Source organism: Sceloporus occidentalis, unplaced genomic scaffold (assembly GCF_023333645.1).
Source record: "Sceloporus occidentalis isolate IW3139 unplaced genomic scaffold, rSceOcc1.0.p SCAF_112, whole genome shotgun sequence".
In the NCBI taxonomy this organism is placed as follows: Eukaryota; Metazoa; Chordata; class Lepidosauria; order Squamata; family Phrynosomatidae; genus Sceloporus; species Sceloporus occidentalis.
Genome location: NW_028317092.1, coordinates 744,836 through 766,205, shown reverse-complemented (window position 1 = coordinate 766,205; position 21,370 = coordinate 744,836). Strand labels below are relative to the sequence as shown.

The 21,370-nt window shown below is 41.1% G+C and overlaps 2 protein-coding genes across 2 annotated transcripts in view; one reads left to right on the top strand and one right to left on the bottom strand.

The window, feature by feature from the left end:
* Positions 1-21,370, top strand: part of LOC149282561 (dedicator of cytokinesis protein 2-like) — a 291,513-nt gene that overhangs the window by 161,512 nt on the left and 108,631 nt on the right. The gene's annotated exons all lie outside the window — the stretch shown is intronic.
* Positions 1,069-2,424, bottom strand: LOC149282562 (protein INSYN2B-like). The gene has a single exon (XM_089498047.1). It carries the CDS (start codon positions 2,422-2,424, stop codon positions 1,069-1,071), a length of 1,356 nt encoding a protein of 451 aa, XP_089354173.1.

Here is a 21,370-nt window from a genome sequence, read left to right as displayed (position 1 = left end):
AAAGGGGGCGAGGGGGGCGGTCCGCCCCGGGCGCCACTCATCACGGGGGTGCCCGGTGGCCTGACGGCCCCATAATGGGCCCGCTGCTTACTGCTGTGGAATAGAGTTTCCTCATAGAGTGCGCAGACGCCACAGCAGTAAGCTGCGGGCCCGCGTTAGGCAGGTATCGGGCCGCATGGACGTCTGCAAGCCCCCCAGTGCAGGGGGGGGTGTAAGGGGTGCGGGAGAGTGAATAGGTGAGTGGGTGAATTAATGTTAGTTAGTGGATAAAGTTAGTAAGTAGTGAGTAGGTTAGTGTTTAGGGGCAGAAATGGCACAGGTAGGCTGATTAGGAGGGCAGAGGTGGCACAGTCAGGCTGATCAGGGGGGCAGAGCTGGCACACGCTGAGTAGGAGGGGGCAGAAGTGGCAGGCAGGCTGCTTTAGGGGAAGAGGCCTAAAAAACGTCAATATCTGGCTCAGTATATAGTGGTGGGAATATCTGTTCAGTAAATGTTATTTATTTAAATTAATAATTCCATTAATAATTTTCCAGATTTCTATTTTTTCCCATTGACATTCAGTTAAAAATGTGTAAAATAAATAGCCTTGCCAACATTATTTTTTCGGGGGGTGCCATATACTCTAGGTACGCCCCTGTGGGTATCTGTATGAAACCAACTGTTAATCCTCTGTTAAAGCTTTCATAGGCTCTGGTACTTGATCTATAATGTTAAAGAATGTATGGAGCACTCTTTAACGTAAAATATGTATTATGACTATAATCAGGGGATGTTTGCGAACAGAAATGTGTACTGAAATCTTACAGGACTGAAGTGGCTACTATACTTTATAGAGATACAATTGGAAAAAAATGAAATAATGTGTACTGTAGAGCATTTGGTAGAATTAACATGGTGTTTGCACCAAATTTTCCAAGGATTGCATTAGTTTTCCCATGTTGGAAATAAGCCAATGACCTTAGCATTTCTATATGGTGATATCAAATAAACTGCATTATTGTTTGGACTTAATATTTTATCCGATATGTTTGTATTTAATGTGTGATATGTGTAGTTTCTATTTTTGTTCAAATTTTCTGTAAGAAACAAAATCTACCATACCCTTCACTGAGTGCTCTGGCCTTTTCCAGGTCTTGAATTACATTCAAAAGGATCTTAATCTTCTCTTGGTTTGACTGTAAGGATTCCTCTATGAATTGCAGTTTACTTTGTAAGGAACAAAATCCTCCATGTGCTTGATGACCTGGATTCCCCTCCTTACTTTCATTGTTTTCACGTGTTTCATTATGTAGAGAGCAAGGGAGATCTTCTGCGTTGCTGTTGATTTGCGGTTCTGACTGTGTTGTGTTCTTTTCTAATCCTGTTTCAGAAATTGCATTTCTTTGTGAGTTTCCAGCGTTTTCATACATGGTTGCTATCTGATTACCTTTTGATGGGAATGTTCCTTCCAAAACTTTTTTGGATTTTTCTGCCTGCTGGTTTTCTGAGTGAAAGCAGTATGATAAACTACTGTTTAAAGAATGCATTAAAGTTATAACCTGGTTACCCTCAAGATTATCTTTTAATGGTGATATGTTCTCTACTTTAGTTTGCTTTAAGTTAAGTTCTTGAGTTTTTGGTTCCCTGTGTTTGCTGGAACATACGAGATAATCTGTTGGTTCTGTAAAGTGTGAGTTACATTTTCCATGCCTTTCTAAAGAAACTTGTATGGTATGATCAGTTTCTAAATTAGATGTCTCATCTTCAAACTCCTCTAAAGTAGACTTAGCAGGATTGTCAGGTACCTTGTTTGACATGGTTGCCCTTTCATAAGTTTCAGTGAGTTCTATTCCTGAGCATTCACGTATAGGTCCATTGCTTTGTGCTTTAGACATCTGTTTAAAGGGACAGCAACTCCTTGATCTTTTAAATACATCCAATTGCTCTGCAATCCTAAGCCCTGATAACTGTGTTACTATTTCTTCACGAGAAAAGTCCCCATTAAGCTGTTTTGATCTGCTTGACTCTGGGGAAATTTCATTTAAAGGATTTTCTGTAACTTTTTTTGCCTTTAAAATGGATAAGTGTTTTCTGAGACAAGGAGAAGTCTGAATAGCAATATTTTGAAGTTCCCTTTGTGATTTAGGGCATGATAACATAAACATTGATCTATTGTGACATTTTTCCGTGTTTCCATTTATTAGTAATGTGTCATCGTTTGGCCTTAATTCCAACTCTGCATATTCCTGTACATTTATATTTGTACTGTCCTCCTTAAAGCGGACTTGCTGAGATTTGGTTTTTTTTGGATGGTTAGAATGCTTCAGGGTCTCTGAAGGATCTAAATTTTTTCTTTTGAGCAGCCCAGGTCTCACTTTCATTGTCTGTGTTTCCATTGAATCACAAGAAATGTTAGCAAGAAAGTTTGTCTCGTTCCGACCCATTTTAGCAGGTCATATTAAAAGTGTTTGGAAATTGAGCAATAACTGAACAATGCTGGTAAAATGCTTCATGGGAGGATCCATTTTTGTGTTAATTTTCTTCGGTATTTCCAGACAAATCCTTGTAAACTTTTTGTTTTTCTCATAAAATCAACGGTTATCTTGGTATTTTCATCAATATGTATGTCCAATTATAGTAGATATCTGATGACACTTTTGTATTCTTGTTTTTGCTACAGTTCCCAGACAAATCTTTGTAGTGTTGTTGTACGCTGTTTATCTTGCTAGTTTCATCTGTAAGTATTGTTACAGACAACTGCTGATACTTCTTGAACTGCATACAGTTACATTTCTCTGCATTTGATCCTATTTTTTTTCTAAAAATTGCTATTAAGTCTTAAAATGTAAAATGAATAGGTACTGGATTATGTGTGGATTCCTTTGGTTCCTCTAAAATGGGCCATATGCGACATTCCTTTTACCTATGAAACTAATATATTTCATCTAAGCGGATTGTTCCAAAAGTAATCTTCAGAGAAAGAGAGGTAATCTTCAGGAAAGTATTTTCTGAAACAAAAAAAAAATCTGAATTCATTAAAAAGCTCTCTATATATATATACATACACACATCATCAAAAAAGTTTGAGGTTACATAGAAATGTCCTTATATTTGAAAGAAAAGCAAACATTACATTAAAATATCAAATGGATGAGAAACACAGTGTAGATATTTGTTAATGTTCTAAATAACTATTGTAGCTAGAAAGGCAGATTTTAGGCATACAGAGGCCATTTATCATCCCCATCACTCCTGTGTTCCAAGTGCATGTTGTGTTAGCTAATCCAAGTTTCATTTTAAAAGGCTAGAAAACACAGCTAGACATTTCCTTGATTTTGATGAAAACAGCGAAGTGACCCCAAGGTTTTGAACAGTATACAAAATGTATATAAAACTCATACAATCGCCCTCCCTATATATTTTGCACCAGCTAAAAAAAAGATGAATAGGTAATTAAAAATATATTATTTGAATAATCATTTAAAGTACCTATGAACAGTTGAAACGTGGAAATTATCATTTTATGTGCTTAGCATCTAAATTATTATTACCGTATTGGCTCGGATATAGGCCGCACCCGAATATAGGCCGCACCCTAAAAGTTTGGTGCTTTTTTAAAGAAAAAGTTTTTAATAGATATCTCCCCCCCCTCGAGATATGCTGCCACTCTGCCCCCCCCCGACTTACCAGAGCAGACTCCCGGGTGTCTTGCGGGGCCGGCGGGGGACATCTATGCAATACGCGTATACAACTCCCGGTGCCGGCTGTCACGTCTACCACAAGCCAGAGCACTCACCGCGGAAGTTCTTCTCCTGGAGGAGTGCGCAGAGACGCAACCCCCAGGTATTCGATGATCCCAACAGTGAGGAGGCCCCGGAGTAGGTAGATATGGAGAGGTAGATAGTCTCTGGGTACAGCTGGAGAGATCTCCACCAAAATACTGTAGGAGGAGAGAAAAACAAACGCAGAGTCAGACAAGCCAGGGGTCATACACGGGACGGGTAGTCAGCCAGAAGGTGGGTCAGATCCAAAGCGGGTAGTCAGACGATCCAGGTCATACACAGGACGGGTAGTCAGCCAGAAGGTGGGTCAGATCCAAAGCGGGTAGTCAGATGATCCAGGTCATACACGTAGAGGAACAAACACAGCCAAATCGCAGATCAGAGGGTAGTCAGGACAAGCCAAAGGGTCAGATAAATCAGAGAACGCAAAGAACGGTAACCAGCAAAAGACCACACCAGGGTACCGGTAACAGGACTTCCGGATTTTTTAATTTGGCGCTGGTAGCCACCACGCCCCCAACGCTGACGTCACACGCGCCCCCTACCTGCCAAAACGCGGCAGCTGCGGCTAAACCTAGCTGCAGTAACGCGCGTGTCCAGCAGGGGGAGCACGACCGCAATGCCCAGCACCCGGCTGATGCTTCCTCCTGACCTCGCCACGAGGTAAGTGTAGCGGGGAGCCGGACGGAAGGACGCAGGACGACGGGGGACAGCGGATCCATGGGAGCGGGTGACACCGGCACTCAGTGGAAGTGCCGGCACCGGAAATTGTATACACGTATTACATAGATGTCCCCCGCCGGCCCCGCAAGACACCCTGGAGTCTGCTCTGGTAAGTCTTGGGGGCAGAGGTAAAATGCATCGTGCGGACGTTCACTGGCTGCGGCAATGCGCGTAAACAACCTCCGCTGCCGGCACGTCTGCACGATGTGCTTTAACAATCTCCCTTGCCGGGACTCCCCTCGTGGGAATTCCCGGCAAGGGAGATTGTTAAAGCACATTGTGCAGACGTGCAGGCAGCGAAGGTTGTTTACGCGCGCATCGCTGCAGCCAGTGAACGTCTGCGCGATGAGCTTAGACAACAGGGGAGGCTGTCTGAGTGTATCAGAGAGTAGGATGCAGGTCCCCTGCACCGCTGCGAGGGATCTGCATCCTAACCCTGCTGCCTGCCCGCGCCCGGAACTGCATGTCCCGGGCGTCGGGCGCTAGACCCCGAATATAGGCCACACACCCCACTTTAAAGACTTAAAGTGGGGGAAAAAAGTGCGGCTTATATTCGGGCCAATACGGTAATTAATGCATTGTTATCTAAACATCATTCAGTATTTTTTTCCTTATATACACTTTAGTACCTGATTTTAAGGTGTCACTGTAACGTAGGCTTCTATAAAAGATACCAAAGCTATTTTTTATGGTGCTCAAAAAAATTATTACATTATTACATTTGCCTCTATATCCACTTTATACATGGATCCCTTAAAAGTAATTGCCCGCTGTACAAGACAGCCTTTAGACAAAACTCGAGGGATCCATGTATAAAGTGGATATAGAGGCAAAGGTGATAATTGTTAACCTTATTTGCATGTGCCTACCCAGAATCCCTTGTGGTTGTGAAAGCACCATGAGATTTCTGAGGGAAAAACAAGCCTTCTGGCTTGTCTGGTGTCTGTAGATGAGTGTTTAATAATACTTCTACTACCCAAAAAAATTAGAAAGCTGTTTTGCTTAAAAAATGACATGCACATTTCTCAGGGCAACTAGGACCACTTTCAACCTAGGTAGGTAGATGGCATCTTAACTGTATCCCCTTTGCTGTTTATGAGTGTGCCCCACTATAGGAATACTGCCTGTTCGGCATCAGTCTTAGTTAATTGCACACTAACAATGTCTACGCTTGTTAGCTGTCAGTCAGGCTGCTACAAAAAACAAGGTATAAATCTCGTTTTATAGAATTTTTAGTGAGAAATAAAAACCCCCAAACTGTGGTTCTATCAGTGAACTCTAAGTTATTATCTGTCATTGCCTTTATTGCTGTCTCGCATTCCCTGTTTCTGTGTGTTTGTCTTTGCTTCTACTTTCCACATTTCAGTTGCTCACCGTAGTCTCTCCTTCTTCGCACTCATTTCTCATTACTTCCACACAGTTTATTGCTGTATGTAAACACTATAAACATCAATTTTTCCCATGGGATGTGATGTCAGCAGATACTGAAACTTCACAGATAACAAAAACACCTTTTTGGAAGTCCTGAAAGCTTATGTAATTTTTCATCTTTTTCTATGTTGGCCCAATAAAAGGTACTAACTTCAACTACAGATTTCATCCTGGGTACATAGCGATGCTAAAATGTTTTTCTTACAGCAGCATAAAGGATTATTACTGTTGTAATTTAGTTAATCTTTTGTGGAAATACGCAATCTTAGGAGCTGCATATATAACTCCTGCAGACAATGACTTCCACAGCAACAATCCCTGTTTCGCTGTAGGAAGCACAGTTTTCAAAACATTGTCGGTAATATAGCAAATTAACTTCATTTTGTATAAAATCATAATATGAAGTCCATTTTTACCTAAAATATTAATGAAGATTTGTTCAACTATGTCGATATTGCTGTAAAAAAAGAACAATATTTCCAATATATGACATGAACAAGCTGCTACAATTTAGAGACAGTCACCTTCAATATATATAGTTTGTCTTCTGAAAAATGTAAAGTGCTTTAGTATTCCTTGCATATGTTACATTTTATAAAGGGTTGTTGGACCCACCACTTTTGTTCCATTCCCATGCATCATCACAAGCAAATAATCTAATACAAAGCAGAACATTCACATTGCATTTCTTAAATACCATATTTTATATTTCATATTTATGTACAGTTTAGTAATTCAACATAGACCTTTTATACTATAATACAGTGTATTTTCTTTTTGTAAAGACATGGACAATTGTGTTAATTGGAACATCAATGGCATTCTGATATTTCATACGTAATTATTATTAACAACACTAGTAACAAACAATATTCATATCAAGTAAGAAAACAAATAGGAAAAATATCTACATTTTGTTATGTATAATTACAGGAGAATTTATTCACGAGTCTACAAAGAAAGCCTAAACATAATTGCAAATTTTTACAGACTAGCAACAATCTGTTTTACAAAGTGTATATTACAACACGTGATTTTTTTCACTAATTAAAAAACATATGCTGCTTTTGTGATGTTACTCCAGACTTGTCAGATTAATACCTCATGGAAATAAACTTAGCAGTTTATTTGTTCTGCTTCATTCCCCATCTGGTTAAACAAGTAATGTTTAAACCAGTCAGTGACACGCATTTTGAATGTCTTTTTTTGTTACATTATTGTCTGGTATAAAGTATACATGTATGCACAGCATATATGCACTAATTCTACCACCAGTCAAAGTTTGCGGCAGTAATTTTTTTCCTCCACACACATTTAAGTTTTGGTATGAATTTACAGCTCTTGCTTTATGTCACTGACAAACAACACCCCCATATGTGTTCAACAACATCTACTGAGTGCAGTGATACCACCCATGCATAGGTTTGTCAGGTTGTTCGTGGGCCAAAATAAAATTTGGACATCTGGTCATCCTGCCCTCATGTCCAATTTGGGACATATTTGAACCTGGTCAATTCAATTTACCCAAACAATATATTTTAGTTGAAAACTAGACACACTATGGTATTTCAAATGTTGTTATTTTATCTCTTTCCATGCACTAATTCTACTACAAGCCTTGATCAAAGATTGTGGTGGTAATTTTGTGGTTTTTTTCCACACACATTGTGATTTATATGAATTAACAGCCTCTGCTGTCACTGACAAACATCCCAATATGTGTTCAGCAACATCTACTGAGTACAGTGATACCATTAATGAATAGGCTTGTCGGGTTATTTGTGGGCTAAATTTGTAATGGGGAAGTAGCGTACCTAAAGGGGGAAGTCCGATTGTCTGACAGCTGCCTAATGCAGGCCTTCAGCTTACTGTGGGCCGTGTTAGGCGGCCATGGGGCCACATAGATGTCTGCGCAGCCCTAGTGATGCTCAACCCTGGGCCAGTAAAATCTGCAAGATGGGGTAAGGGGGTGTGGAAGAGTAAATGGGAGAGTGAATGAATGAATGAGTGAGTCTTTAGGGACACTAATGGGACAGGCAGGCTTTTTAGGGGGGAAGAGGGGGGCACAGGCCGGCTGTTTCAGGGGCAGAGTTGGCACAAGCAGGCTACTTCAGGGGCAGAGTTGGCACAGACAGGCTGCTTCAGGGGCAGCGGTGGCACTGCTGTAGTGTTTGTAGCGTAAAAATCCCTTGAATTTTTTTCAGTTAAGAATTTGAAGTGTAATTTTTGGGAAACATTCTTCTAATTTAAAATGAACCCCCCCAAGCAATTTTGAAAAAAAATAACACTACTACATATTAGAAACTGTCCAAATAGCTTATTTTATTACTTACCTATGCACATTTAATATCTTTGTCCCAGATGAGAGACAGTGTTCGGTAAGAATTTTTTCAATTGTATATGTTTGTGCATAAAACTCCTGGGGCAAAAATGGTAATGTAGATGATGAGTTGTTTAAAACAGTGTGAAGAGGAAAATATAATTACTTTGAAAATGTAATTTCATATGCTTTATTGCATGGTATGCCAAGAGGTAAAAGCATGATGTTTGCTACTTAAGAGTTTCCATTGTTTGGTATATACTTTTAACTGCCCCACATAATCTAAAGGCATATAATACCGTATTTGCTCGATTATAAGACAACCCCCCAATTTGAATATTAATTTAGGAAAAAAGAAAACGCCTGAATATAACTTTAATATACCGTATTTGCTCGATTATAAGACGACCCCCCAAAATCTGAATATTAACTTAGGAAAAAAGAAAAAGCCTGAATTTTTTAAATAAAAGCTATGATTGAGAAAAAATATTTTTTTTGTTTTTATTTCCTTGTATTTTCCAACCTGTCCCCCAGTTACGCACATCTGCCCCCAGGCTTGCCACACCAATATGGCACTGTGGCCCATGATATGCCTTTTAACCCTCTATATGACACTGTGCCCCATGGTATGCCTTTTGACCCCCTATGTGCCACTCTGCCTCCAGAAATGCCTTATACCCCTATATCCCATTCTGGCATTTAGGGGGTTAAAATGCATATTATGGGGCAGAGTGGCATATAGGGAGGTATAAGGCATTCCAGGAGGCAGAGTGGCATTAAGGGAGTTAAAAGGCATTGTATAGAGCACTCTGCCTCCAGAAATTCCTTATACCCCTATATCCCATTCTGGCATTTAGGGGGTTAAAAGGCATATTATGGGGCAGAGTGGCATATAGGGAGGTATAAGGCATTTCAGGAGGCAGAGTGCTCTATTAAATTCCCCCTTAACGCCACTCTGCCTCCTGAAATGCCTTATACCTCCCTATATGCCACTCTGCCCCATAATATGCCTTTTAACCCCCTAAGTGCCAGAGTGGCATATAGGGGTATAAGGCATTCCAGAAATGCCCTATGCCCCCATTTAACACACACACACACGCACACACACGCACACGCTCACGCACACACACACACACACTTACCGGTGCTTCCAATTTCCTGCTGTATTGCCGGGGCAGCGGGTTGACGTCTCCTTCCGCTGCAGCCGGAAGGAGGTGGAGTTGGCAGCGGGGGTTTGTCTGCGTCCGTCGCGCATTACCTTCCCCGGCTGTCAGAGATCAGAGTTCCCCGCACCGGTGCGGGGAACTCTGATCTCTGACAGTCGGGGAAGGTATGCGCGACGGACGCAGACAACCCCCGCTGCTAGCCACACCTCCTTCCGGCTACAGCGGATCGCAGGAAGCACCGGTAAGTGTGTGTGGGGGGGTGTTAAATGGGGGGGGGGGCAGGAGGATCCAGGTCCCCTGCAGCGGTGCGGGGGATCTGGATCTTAGTCTCATAATCAGACCTCTATTTGAGGTCTGATTAGAAGACGACCCCGATTAGAAGACGAGGGGTATTTTTCAGAGCATTTGCTCTGAAAAAAACCTCGTCTTATAATCGAGCAAATACGGTAACTATAATTTTACTAGTAAATATTAATTCACATGTAAACTATTTTTTCATATTTAATAAAAACTATGATTGAAAAAAAATGTTTTTGTTTTTATTTCCTTTTATTTATTTACCACTCTGCCCCCCAGATAAGCCTTATACCCCCTTATATGCCACTCTGCCCCCCAGAAATGCCTTATACCCCCTATATGCCACCCTGCCTCCCTGATATGCCTTTTAACCCCCTATATGCTACTCTGCCTCCAGAAAACCATTGAAACCCCTACCCCCAACTTACCTTTACTTGTGACCCGTGCTTCAGACTCCCTGGTGTCTAGTGGGGCAGCCGGTGGAAGTCTGTGCGATGCAGACCTACGCTACTGCTGGCCAGTATGACTGAGCGCCGGCATCATCCGGTGCTCCACCATATAAGTGCCGACAGCAGCGGAGGTTGTCTGTGCGCATCCTGCAAACGTTCACCGGCTGCGGGAAGTGCACAGACAACCTCCACTGCTGCCGGCACTTCCGCCAGGGCTTCTATGGTGGAGCACCGGAAGGTCATGTGATGCTGACGCTCCATCATAGAAGCCACAGAGGAAGTGCCGGCAGCAGCGGAGGTTGTCTGCGTGCATCGCACAGACGACCAACGGCTGCCAGAGAGAAGGATCCAGGTCCCCTGCAGCGCTGCAGGGGATCTGAATCTTAGTCTTCTAGTCAGACCTTTATTTAAGGTCTGATTAGAAGACAACCTCGAATGTAAGACAAGGGAAACCTTGTCTTATAATCGAGCAAATTGTTTCTACTTCTGCATATGAAGTTTTATTGTGGGCCTAATACCTGCATCCTGCTTCTTAGTTGAGCACTAAAATGTTTATGTCTAGCCATAGTACATTTCTGGCTAGAATTACAGGATGGAACATTATTTGTGGCTACGCATTATAATGGGTGGAATTCCAAAATGTTTACGGATTGATCAAAACCATTTTAATGGAAGCCTCTGCTGGGGAAGGTAATAGAAGGCTCCTCATTAGCTTAGGTTACATTACAGAAGAAAGTGTATGGTGATTACTTTAAGCAACTGCTATCTGCAACCCTCAGATTACCATTACGTACAGCATACATACTGTTTACTGTTTACATGGACTGTTTACTGTCCCTGACAGCCCCACAGAAGAAAAATACTACTTTGAGTACTTTTAATATGCATTCTTTAAAAACTGAAGAAAAAAAAAACCAACTCCTTAGCTATAGCTCGCCTTCTCCTCTTTAGTTAGACGATTCCCATTGAAATTGTTTGGAGCTCTGGAGCTAAACTCGTCTCATGCATTGAAAAACTGTGGGGCATTTAAGCATTAAGGAGCATATGATGGTTGGGTGTCCCTTTAAATGACTAAAGTAGTTGTAACGGGTTCACCAAGAGAGCTGTAGTAACTCCCAGAGATCACCCACATGTATCCAGTGGCGTCTCCAGGTTTCATATTTAGGGGGGGCACATGGGGGGCCAGGGACCAAAGTAGGGGGGCCAATTATAAAACGGTACATATACACTATATATATATATATATATATATATAATATATATATATATATATATATATACACACACACATGTTAGACGTGCATTTTTAACTACATAATATGCACTTATCTCTTTGAAGTAAAGACTGTGATTAAAATATGATTTCAAAATAACAGCTAAAGTGACAGTTATTTTTCATTCTTTAATATTAGCCCCTGCTGACAATATATATAAATATTAGACCCCTGCTGCCGATATATAGAAATATTACACCCTGCTTCTGATATATATTAATATTAACCCCCTGCTGCGGATATATATTAATATTAGCCCCTGCTGCGGATACATACTTATATTATACCCTGCTGCCGATATACATGGAAATTATACCCTGCTGCCAACATATATTAATATTAGCCCCTACTGCCGATATATAGTATTAGTCCCTGCAGCCAATATATATAAATATTAGCCCCTGCAGCCAATATTTATTGATAATAGGCCCTGCAGCCAATATATATTAATATTAGCCCCTGCTGCCGATATATATAAACATTAGTCCCAGCTTCCGATATATATTAATATTAGCCCCTGCAGCCAATATATTTGCCACACTGACTGCAGATCAGGGGAAGACAGTGAGAGTCAGTGCAGTGTTCCCTCCTTCTGACTGCACCGTGACATTGAGAGGTCCTCTCCCCTGTAATCATCCCCAGAGTCCCTTTGTCCCCTCATTCACTAAACCATAGCGCTCTTTTACTTACACCCTATAGTTCAGGTATAGATCAAATAAACAACACATGGAAACAGCACATGCAACTGAATGAGATTAAAAAAAAACTTGTATTTGCAGGTATACATAAATAATGTATGGAAACATAGCATTGCAGGTATAAACCAACAGAACACACAAACCCAGCATTGCAGGTATATATCAACTGGAAATCACATGTACACTCAGCACTGAAGGTTTAGATCAAATAATCAACACATGGAAACAGCACTCCAGGTATTGATCAACTGAATAAGACATGCAAATCCTATATTTGCAGGTAAACATTAATAATATATGGAAATATAGCCGATACAGATGAACAGAATGACACAAAACCCAGCTTTGCAGATATAAATCAATTGGAAATTACATATAAACTCTGCATTAAAGGTATAGATAAAACCCCCTAAATTACAGGCATAGATCACTGGTCACACACCCCAAAGCCAACCCTGGTGTCCACACTGCCCACATAGAACCTGACCAGCACCTAAGTTACACATTATGTCAACTTTGTCCCCAAACAGCTGAACGTACGCCGTTTTTGTCCCATAAAGACCTCTCCCTCCCAATCTATCCTATCTACCCCCTCTCCCTCCCAATCTATCCTATCTACCCCCTCTCCCACCCTATCTACCACATCTGCCTCTCTATCTACCACATCTCCCTCCCAATCTATCCTATGTACCCCCCTCTCCCTCCCAATCTATCCTATGTACCCCCCTCCCTCCCAATCTATCCTATCTACCCCCTCTCCCTCCCAATCAATCCTAACTATCCCCTCTCCCTCCCAATGTATCCCATCCACCCCATCTCCCTCCCAATCTACCCCCTCTCCCTCCGAATCTATCCCATCTACCCCCCTCTCCCTCCCAATCTATCCCATCTACCCCCTCTCCCTCCCAATCTATCCCATCTACCCCCTCTCCCTCCCAATCTATCCTATCTACCCCCTCTCCCTCCCAATCTATCCTTATCTACCCCTTCTCACTTCCTATCTACCTCTTCTGACTCTCTAACCCCCTCCTAACTTTCTAACCCCCCCTTTGAAGTTCACTTACCTTGGGCTTGTCCAGCGGTGAGATCGCGCGGTCTCTGTATCCCTGGTTCTGCCGGCTTCACTGCTGGGCGCCGGATATGACGACATATACCGGCGCTCGGCTTGAAATGCCGGCACTGCGAACCAGGAAGAGGTCTCGCGGTCGCGGAGAAGAGTGAGAGGCGCCGAACGGTTGCTGAGAACTTATTCCTCAGCAACCACTCGGCGCCTCTCACTCTCTCCTCCGGGTCTATTAAAAAAAAAAAAAAAAAAAGACGGCGTTTCAATTGGGGGGGCACACCGGGGGGCACAGCATGATGTAGGGGGGGCCATGGCCCCCTCTGGCCCCCCCCTGCCGACGCCACTGCATGTATCCTCCTGTTGTCCCCGGAATCACTTCCAGCACCAACCAGCATGCGCACCTTGGAACCCTGCTATGTGTACCCAATAAGTAGACACAACTACCTTGAATTGAGTACAGCAGGAATGAACAGTATATTGATGTAAAACATAGACTCATATATCCAGAGAACTGCAATAACATAAATTAACAGATACATGTATTCAACCCAACCTTTAATCCCCAGGCAGCAATCCTATTGATGGGATTAATTAAACAATCCTGCCTGTGCTATCTTTGTTTGACAGCCAGGCTGGAGCCATCTCTGAGTACCTTGGGGCCCTGTATGACAGGTCATTCTGTCACAGTAGTCCATAGCCATTCTTCTATTTTCACCTGTGGTGATGATTTTTACAAACTTAATGATATATGCTGACAAAATGACCTCTACATTAGTTAAATGATTATCTAATAAATACATACAGCTTTATTAACCCCTTCGTGACAAAGGCTGATTCTACTTTTTGTACCCTTCGTGACAATGGCCGTTTTAACATTTCTGCGCTGCTCGTGTTTAGCTGTAATTTTCTTCTTTCCCGTTTACTGAACCCACACACATTAGATATTGTTTTTTTCAGGACAAGAAGGGCTTTCTTTAGATGACATTGTTTTGATGGTATCATATTATTTACTATTAAAAAAAGTATAAAATATGGTGAAAAATTTAGAAAAAAATGACTGTTTCTAACTTTTAGTTGAAAAATCTTTTACTCATCTATAAAAGGTAATAAAAAAACCTGCTAAATAGATTCTACTATTTGTCCTGAGTTTAGAAATACCCAATGTTTTTATGTTTTTTTGCTTTTTTCTGCACGTTATGGAGCAATAAGTACAGGTAGCGTTTTGCTATTTCAAAGCCATTTTTTCCAAATCTGGTAATTCTTCCCCCCATGTGCCATTTCGGGTATTTTTGAAGCCGGACAATGTAATTTACCCCATCAAATCATATATTTTTGAAAACTAGACAGCCCAGTGTATTCCAAATGCTGGTATTTTAACCCTTTCCAAGCACTTATTCTACCATCAGCCTTTGTCAAACTTTATGGTAGTAATTTTTTTGCATTTGTTTTTTCACACACATTTTGCTTTAGGTATGAATAAACAGGTTCTGGTATATGTCACTATCAAAAAACACCCCAATATTTGTTTAGCAACATCTCCTGAGTACAGCGATACCTCACATGAATGATTTTGCCTGGCTGTTTGGGGGCAAAAGGGCCACATTTGGGGCATGCACATTTTTCAATGTTGAACTTTGGCATTTGGGGATCCACTGCCCATGCCCTATTTGGTACATCTTTGAGCCGGGCCATTTCAGTGTGCCCAATAAAGCTATATATTTTTGAAAACTAGACACCCCAGGGTATTTCAAATGCTAGTATTTTAACTCTTTCCATGCACCATATCTACCACCAGTCTTTGTCAAACTTTGTGATAGTAATTTTTTTGCATTTGTTTTGTCACACACATTTTACTTCAGGTATGAATTAAAAAGTTCTCGTATATGTCACTATCACAAAACACCCCAATATGTGTTCAGCAACATCTCCTGAGCGCAGTGATACCCCACATGAATGATTTTACCTGGCTGTTCGGGGGCAAAAGGGCCACATTTGGGGCATGCACATTTTTCAATGTTGAACTTTGGCATTTGGGGATCCACTGCCCATGCCCTATTTGGTACATCTTTGAGCTGGGACATTTCAGTATGCCCAATAAAGCCATATATTTTTGAAAACTAGACACCCCAGGGTATTTTAAATGCTGGTATTTTAACTTTTTGCATGCACACATTTTACCACCAGCATTTTTTCCAAAGTTTGCAGTAGTATTTTTGTGTGTGTATTTTTCCCACACACACCTACTTTATGTATGAATTTACAACTCCTGGTATATGCCGCTGTCACACGACACACCAATATGTGTTCAGCAACATCTCCTGAGTACAGTGATACCCCACATGCATGGGACTGTAATTTTTGGGGGGAACTAAAAGGCCACATTTGGTACGTGTGCATTTTTCTAATTGGAAATTAGATGTGTGGCCCCCCGTGTTAATTGGGACCTTGTTGAACCCGGCCAATTCAATTGACCCCATCAAATCATAAATTTTTTAAAAGTAGACACCCCATGGGCATTTAATATGCCAGTATTTTAACTCTTTCCATGCGAGAATTGTTTTAAGCTAATATGCTAATTTTGGGACTTGCTCACAAAAATATATTTTTTATATATATTTTTTTTTTTTGCCTTTTTTTTTAATTTTTTTAACATTTTTTTCAACTTGAAGGTTGACATCAGTGAGAAATTATTTTTACATTTTACTGGTTTTTTACTATTTTTTTTCTAATTATTATTAATTTTATTTTATTTTTAATTTATTTTTTCTAATCACACTGTGATTAGAAAGCTGAGCTCCATTGACTTGCATGGTTGAATGCAGTACCTATATTCAACCTGCAAGTGGAGCCAGAGTTCTCTAGAGGGTCTGGAGACCGTCTAGTGAACTTTTTAGACTTTATTGTTTTTCTTTATTGAATTTTCCCGGGCCGCCGCCATCTTGCTGATGGCGAAGATCACCGGTAGCTGCGGCTGTGACCGCTCTCCGCAGCGGTCACAGTCCATCCCCAGGTAAGTGTTTGGTGTCGCTGGATGCCTCCTGATCGAGGCATTCCAGCGACACCATTTAAGTTTAAACGCTTTTAAAACGGGCGTCCGCCGCCATACAATGTATGGTGGATGTTGACGCCCCTGGGAGGGGCCAGAGATGGCCCCTTTGTGCCGATAATGGCGTTGCTGAATGCCTCGAGTTCGAGGCATTACAGCAACGCCGTTTCGGTGCAGAAAGCGAAAATAGATCGCTTTCTGCACCCGTTTAAAGACGTGCCGGTCCTGGCACGTCATTTGTCGTTATCGACTTGAATTTCCGTGACGTGCCCGGACCGGCAATTGTCATCAAGGGGTTAAATAATAATCCTGGTTCTTCTTGGCAGGAGAGGGCTGGCACCTTCTTGCCCAGGGTGAACCCCTCCACGATTGAGCCCATCCAAGTTTAAAGGATTTCAGACTACCCCGGGGAATAGTTTTCCCCCCTGCCCCACACCCCTGGCCAGCCTATCCCTTCTCCTTGGCTTCTTCATTACACAAAGTTGATTATATTATTAAACTATGTTGAAATTATATATAAAACCTGTAATGCTCATGTTCATATTTCACATTGACATAAAATCTAGTATACATATTTTAAATATATTGGAATTATTATTTTTTCAGGTATGTCAATATATTTAGCAGTTTGTGATTTGTTAAAATATTCAATTCATATTAAGGTTGACACAGTAATCTATCTCCACTGTTTTGCCATCAGAGAGCTGAGTCATCTGAAATGAGTAGGACAAGCCTTTTACTTATCACTTTGTATTGGGCGGGAGTATTATGAATTCGGAGAAATTCATGTGTATTAGTCAAAAATGCATTCATATCACAATAAAGTATATACCAAAATGACAGGGTGCAGACTAAGTAATCATTTTGTCATGTGCCTAAAACGTAATTCATTTTGACACCTCAACTAAAAACTACTATATCCAGCTACTAAGAGATTGTAAATGCATTTTTCAGCAAATAATCACATCACATTCTTATACCATCCGGTTCTCTGCTTTTAGAACATTGTAGCTTCAGAAAAAAAAGTGTTTATGAAAATTCTCACATTAGCTAGTAGCATATTCTTAAACTTTAAAAAAGTGACAAATAATCAACTGAATGCTCTTTGGCAACCTAACAAAAAATGCATAGTGTTGTATGTGTTAAGGGGCATGCTTATGAAAACAGGTGCTAAAGATTAAAATACATATATACAATAAAATTTCAGTCACGTTGGAGGGTTTATCTAGCGTTAAGTGTCTTTTGGAGGTCGAGACAGAGCATCACAATTGAGTCGTTGATGCACTCTTGGAGGTAGGCTGGCCATTTGTAGAGATAATAGCTCTAACCCCAGGTTTGCTGGCAACCCAAAGCCTTAGAAATGCCTTTGTAACCCTTTCCAGACTGATAGATATTAACGACTTTGTTTCTCACCTGTTCTTTGGATCATGGCATCATCTGCTGCTTTTTGAGACCTTTTAGTCTACTTAACATTGCTAGACAGGTCCTATTTAGTTGATGTTTAATTTAAACAGGACAGGCAGATGTATGCTGGTTCATGCACTAGGGTCTATACTTTCTATGCAAAGACAAAACTTTTCACACTGGTGGGTTTACAGGCTAATAGGCGTACCTAGAAACGTTATGGCTCCGGCCATCTGGAGCCTCTGCTTGCTGGATATGGGCAAGAAGTCCAGCTGACATCTGGGGCGGTCTCATGGGACACACCACTGTTTAAGGGACAAATGAGCGTGGAGTGGGGCAAAAGTCCACTCGCGCAACCCGAAAACGCAGTGCTTCTACCCAACTCTATGGGTATGCTAATAGGCCACAGTAATTAATTTACTTAAGGTAAGGGGCACAGTAATTAATTTGATTTAAGGTAAAGGGCCCACAATTTGCTTGTATTTTTGATCGCTCGTATAAATTTAATGTGGTGCTACAAGTAATTAACAAGGCTTGTGGGCTAGTAACATAGTAACATAGTAACATAGTTCATAAGGTTGAAAAAAGACCAAAGTCCATCAAGTTCAACCTATATACATATTGTGTCCCTACTGTGTTGATCCAGAGGAAGGCAAAAAAACCCTTATGAAGCAGATGCCAATTGCCCCATACCAGGGGGAAAATTCCTTCCCGACTCCAAATATGGCAATCAGAATAAATCCCTGGATCAACATTCTGTCCCTATTAATCTAATATCCATAACTTGTAATATTATTGCTTTCAAGAAACACATCCAGGCTCCTTTTGAACTCTTTTATTGAGTTTACCATAACCACTTCCTCTGGCAGAGAGTTCCATAATCTCACCGCTCTTACTGTAAAGAACCCCCGTCTGTGCTGGTGTAGAAACCTTCTTTCCTCCAACCGTAGAGGATGTCCCCTTGTTATAGATACAGTCCTGGGTATAAATAGGTCCTGGGAGTGATCTCTGTACTGTCCCCTTATATATTTATACATAGTTATTAAATCCCCCCTAAGCCGTCTTTTTTCCAAACTAAATAACCCTAATTCTGATAATCTTTCTGGGTACTGTAGTCCTCCCATTCCCCTTATTACTCTGGTTGCCCGTCTTTGAACCCTCTCCAGCTCCACTATATCTTTCTTGTACACTGGTGCCCAGTACTGTACACAGTATTCCATGTGTGGTCTGACTAGTGACTTGTACAGTGGTAGAATTATTTCCTTGTCGTGGGCATCTATGCCCCTTTTGATGCACCCCATGATTTTATTTGCCTTAGCAGCAGCTGCCTGACACTGGTCGCTACAGGTAAATTTACTGTTAACTAAAACTCCTAAGTCCTTTTCCATGTCAGTCGTCCCCAGTGTTTTCCCATTTAATACATATTCCCAGCCTGGATTTTTCTTCCCCATGTGCATAACCTTACATTTATCTGTGTTGAACCTCATCTGCCACATCCCAGCCCAAGCCTCCAAACTATGCAGATCCATTTGTAATCGTGCACTGTCCTCTATTGTGTTAACCACGTTACAGAGCTTAGTATCGTCTGCAAAGATTGATACTTTACTATACAATCCCTCTACAAGGTCATTAATATATTAAAAAGAATAGGACCCAACACTGACCCCTGTGGTACCCCACTAGCAACAGTAACCCACTCAGAGTATGTACCATTAATAACCACCCTCTGTTTCCTATCACTGAGCCAGTTACTTACCCACATACACACATTCTCCCCCAGCCCAAGCATTCTCATTTTATGTACCAGCCTTTTATGTGGCACCGTATCAAATGCTTTGGAAAAATCAAGATATACGACATCCAGCGATTCACCCCGATCCAGTCTTGAGCTCACCTCCTCATAAAAGCTGATCAGGTTAGTTTGACAGGACCGATCCCTTGTAAACCCATGCTGATATGGAGTCATACACTTATTTTCATTGAGATACTCCAAAATAGCATCTCTTAGGAAACCCTCAAACAGTTTACACACAACAGAAGTTAAACTAACAGGCCTATAATTCCCCGGGTCACTTTTTGTCCCCTTTTTGAATATTGGCACAACATTTGCTATGCGCCAGTCCTGGGGAACAGACCCTGTCACTATAGAGTCCTTGAATATTAGAAATAGGGGTCTGTCTATTACATTACTTAACTCCCTTAGAACGCGGGGGTGAATGCCATCTGGACCTGGTGATTTGTCTATTTTGATTTTTTTTAGGCGGCACTGCACTTCTTCCTGGGTTAGACAGGCGACATGTACTGGGGCAGTTATCTCATCCTGCTGTATATTACCTGGCATTTCATTTTCCTCTGTGAATACAGCAGAGAAGAATATATTTAATAGATTAGCTTTTTCCTGATCCCCGTCTATAACTTCTATTACTTTTTAAGGGGCCAACGCTTTCATTTTTAACCTTTTTACTATTTATATAGTTAAAGAACATTTTGGGGTTTGTCTTACTCTCTTTGGCAATGAGTCTTTCTGTCTCCACTTTTGCTGCTTTTATCTGATTTTTACATATTTTATTTTTTCCCCGATAGCTTTTTAGTGCTTCCTCACTGCCTTCCTGTTTTAGTAGCTTAAATGCCTTTTTTTGCCATTTATTACCCCCTTTACATTTTTATTTATCCACATTGGTTTTCTCTTGTTCCTGACTCTTTTATTCCCATACGGTATGTACCTTTCACAGTGAGAATTTAAGATATCCTTAAAAATCTCCCATTGAGTGTCTGTACTCTTGTTTTTGAGGACATTTTCCCAATTTACAGTGTTAAGGGCTTCTCTTAGTTGATCAAACTTTGCCTTCCTAAAGTTCATGGTTCTTGTGGCTCCTCTAAGAGTTCCCTTATTGAAGGACAAGTTATAATGTATCATATTGTGATCACTATTTCCTAGATGCCCCCTGACCTCCACATTAGTTACTCTGTCAGGTCTGTTGGTTAATATTAAGTCCAGTAGGGCGCCCCCTCTGGTCGGGTCCTGTACCATTTGGGACAGATAATTATCCTTACTTATAGTCAGAAACCGGTTTCCTTTATGAGATTCACAGGTCTCTGTTTCCCAGTTTATGTCGGGATAGTTAAAGTCCCCCATAATAACCACCTCATTGTGATTTGCTGCCTTGTTTATTTGCTTTAATAATTGATCTTCTGCTGCTTCCATTATATTTGGTGGCTTATAGCAAACCCCGATCAGTATTTTATTATTTTTCTTTCCATATATTTCTACCCATAATGACTCCACATTATCATTTCCCTCACATATATTCTCCCGCAGTGTGGCCTTTAGGCTGGACTTTACATAAAGGCAAACTCCTCCCCCTTTTCGTTTTTTTCGATCCTTCCTGAATAGACTATAACCCTGTATGTTAACCGCCCAGTCATAGCTATCATCCAACCATGTCTCTGTTATACCCACTATGTCATAGTTTTCTTCAGACATTATTAACTCCAGTTCGTCAGTTTTATTGGTCAGACTTCTGGCATTAGTAAGCATACAATTTAGAGGTGTATGTTTTTTTTTCCTATGAAGCCTATCCCTATTGACTATTCTAACCCTTCCCTCCGCTCCACCCCCAGGTACATTTATAAGCCCCAGCTTTCTATCTACACTATCTTCCCCTTCTATATTGTAGTTTCCCTCCCCCCCTTTACCTAGTTTAAACACTCCTCCACCCTTCTGGCCATCTTCTCCC

Coding starts and splice junctions, on each gene's coding strand:
- LOC149282562 (XM_089498047.1), bottom strand. CDS start 2,424: ATGGGTCGGAACGAGACAAACTTTCTTGCTAACATTTCTTGTGATTCA.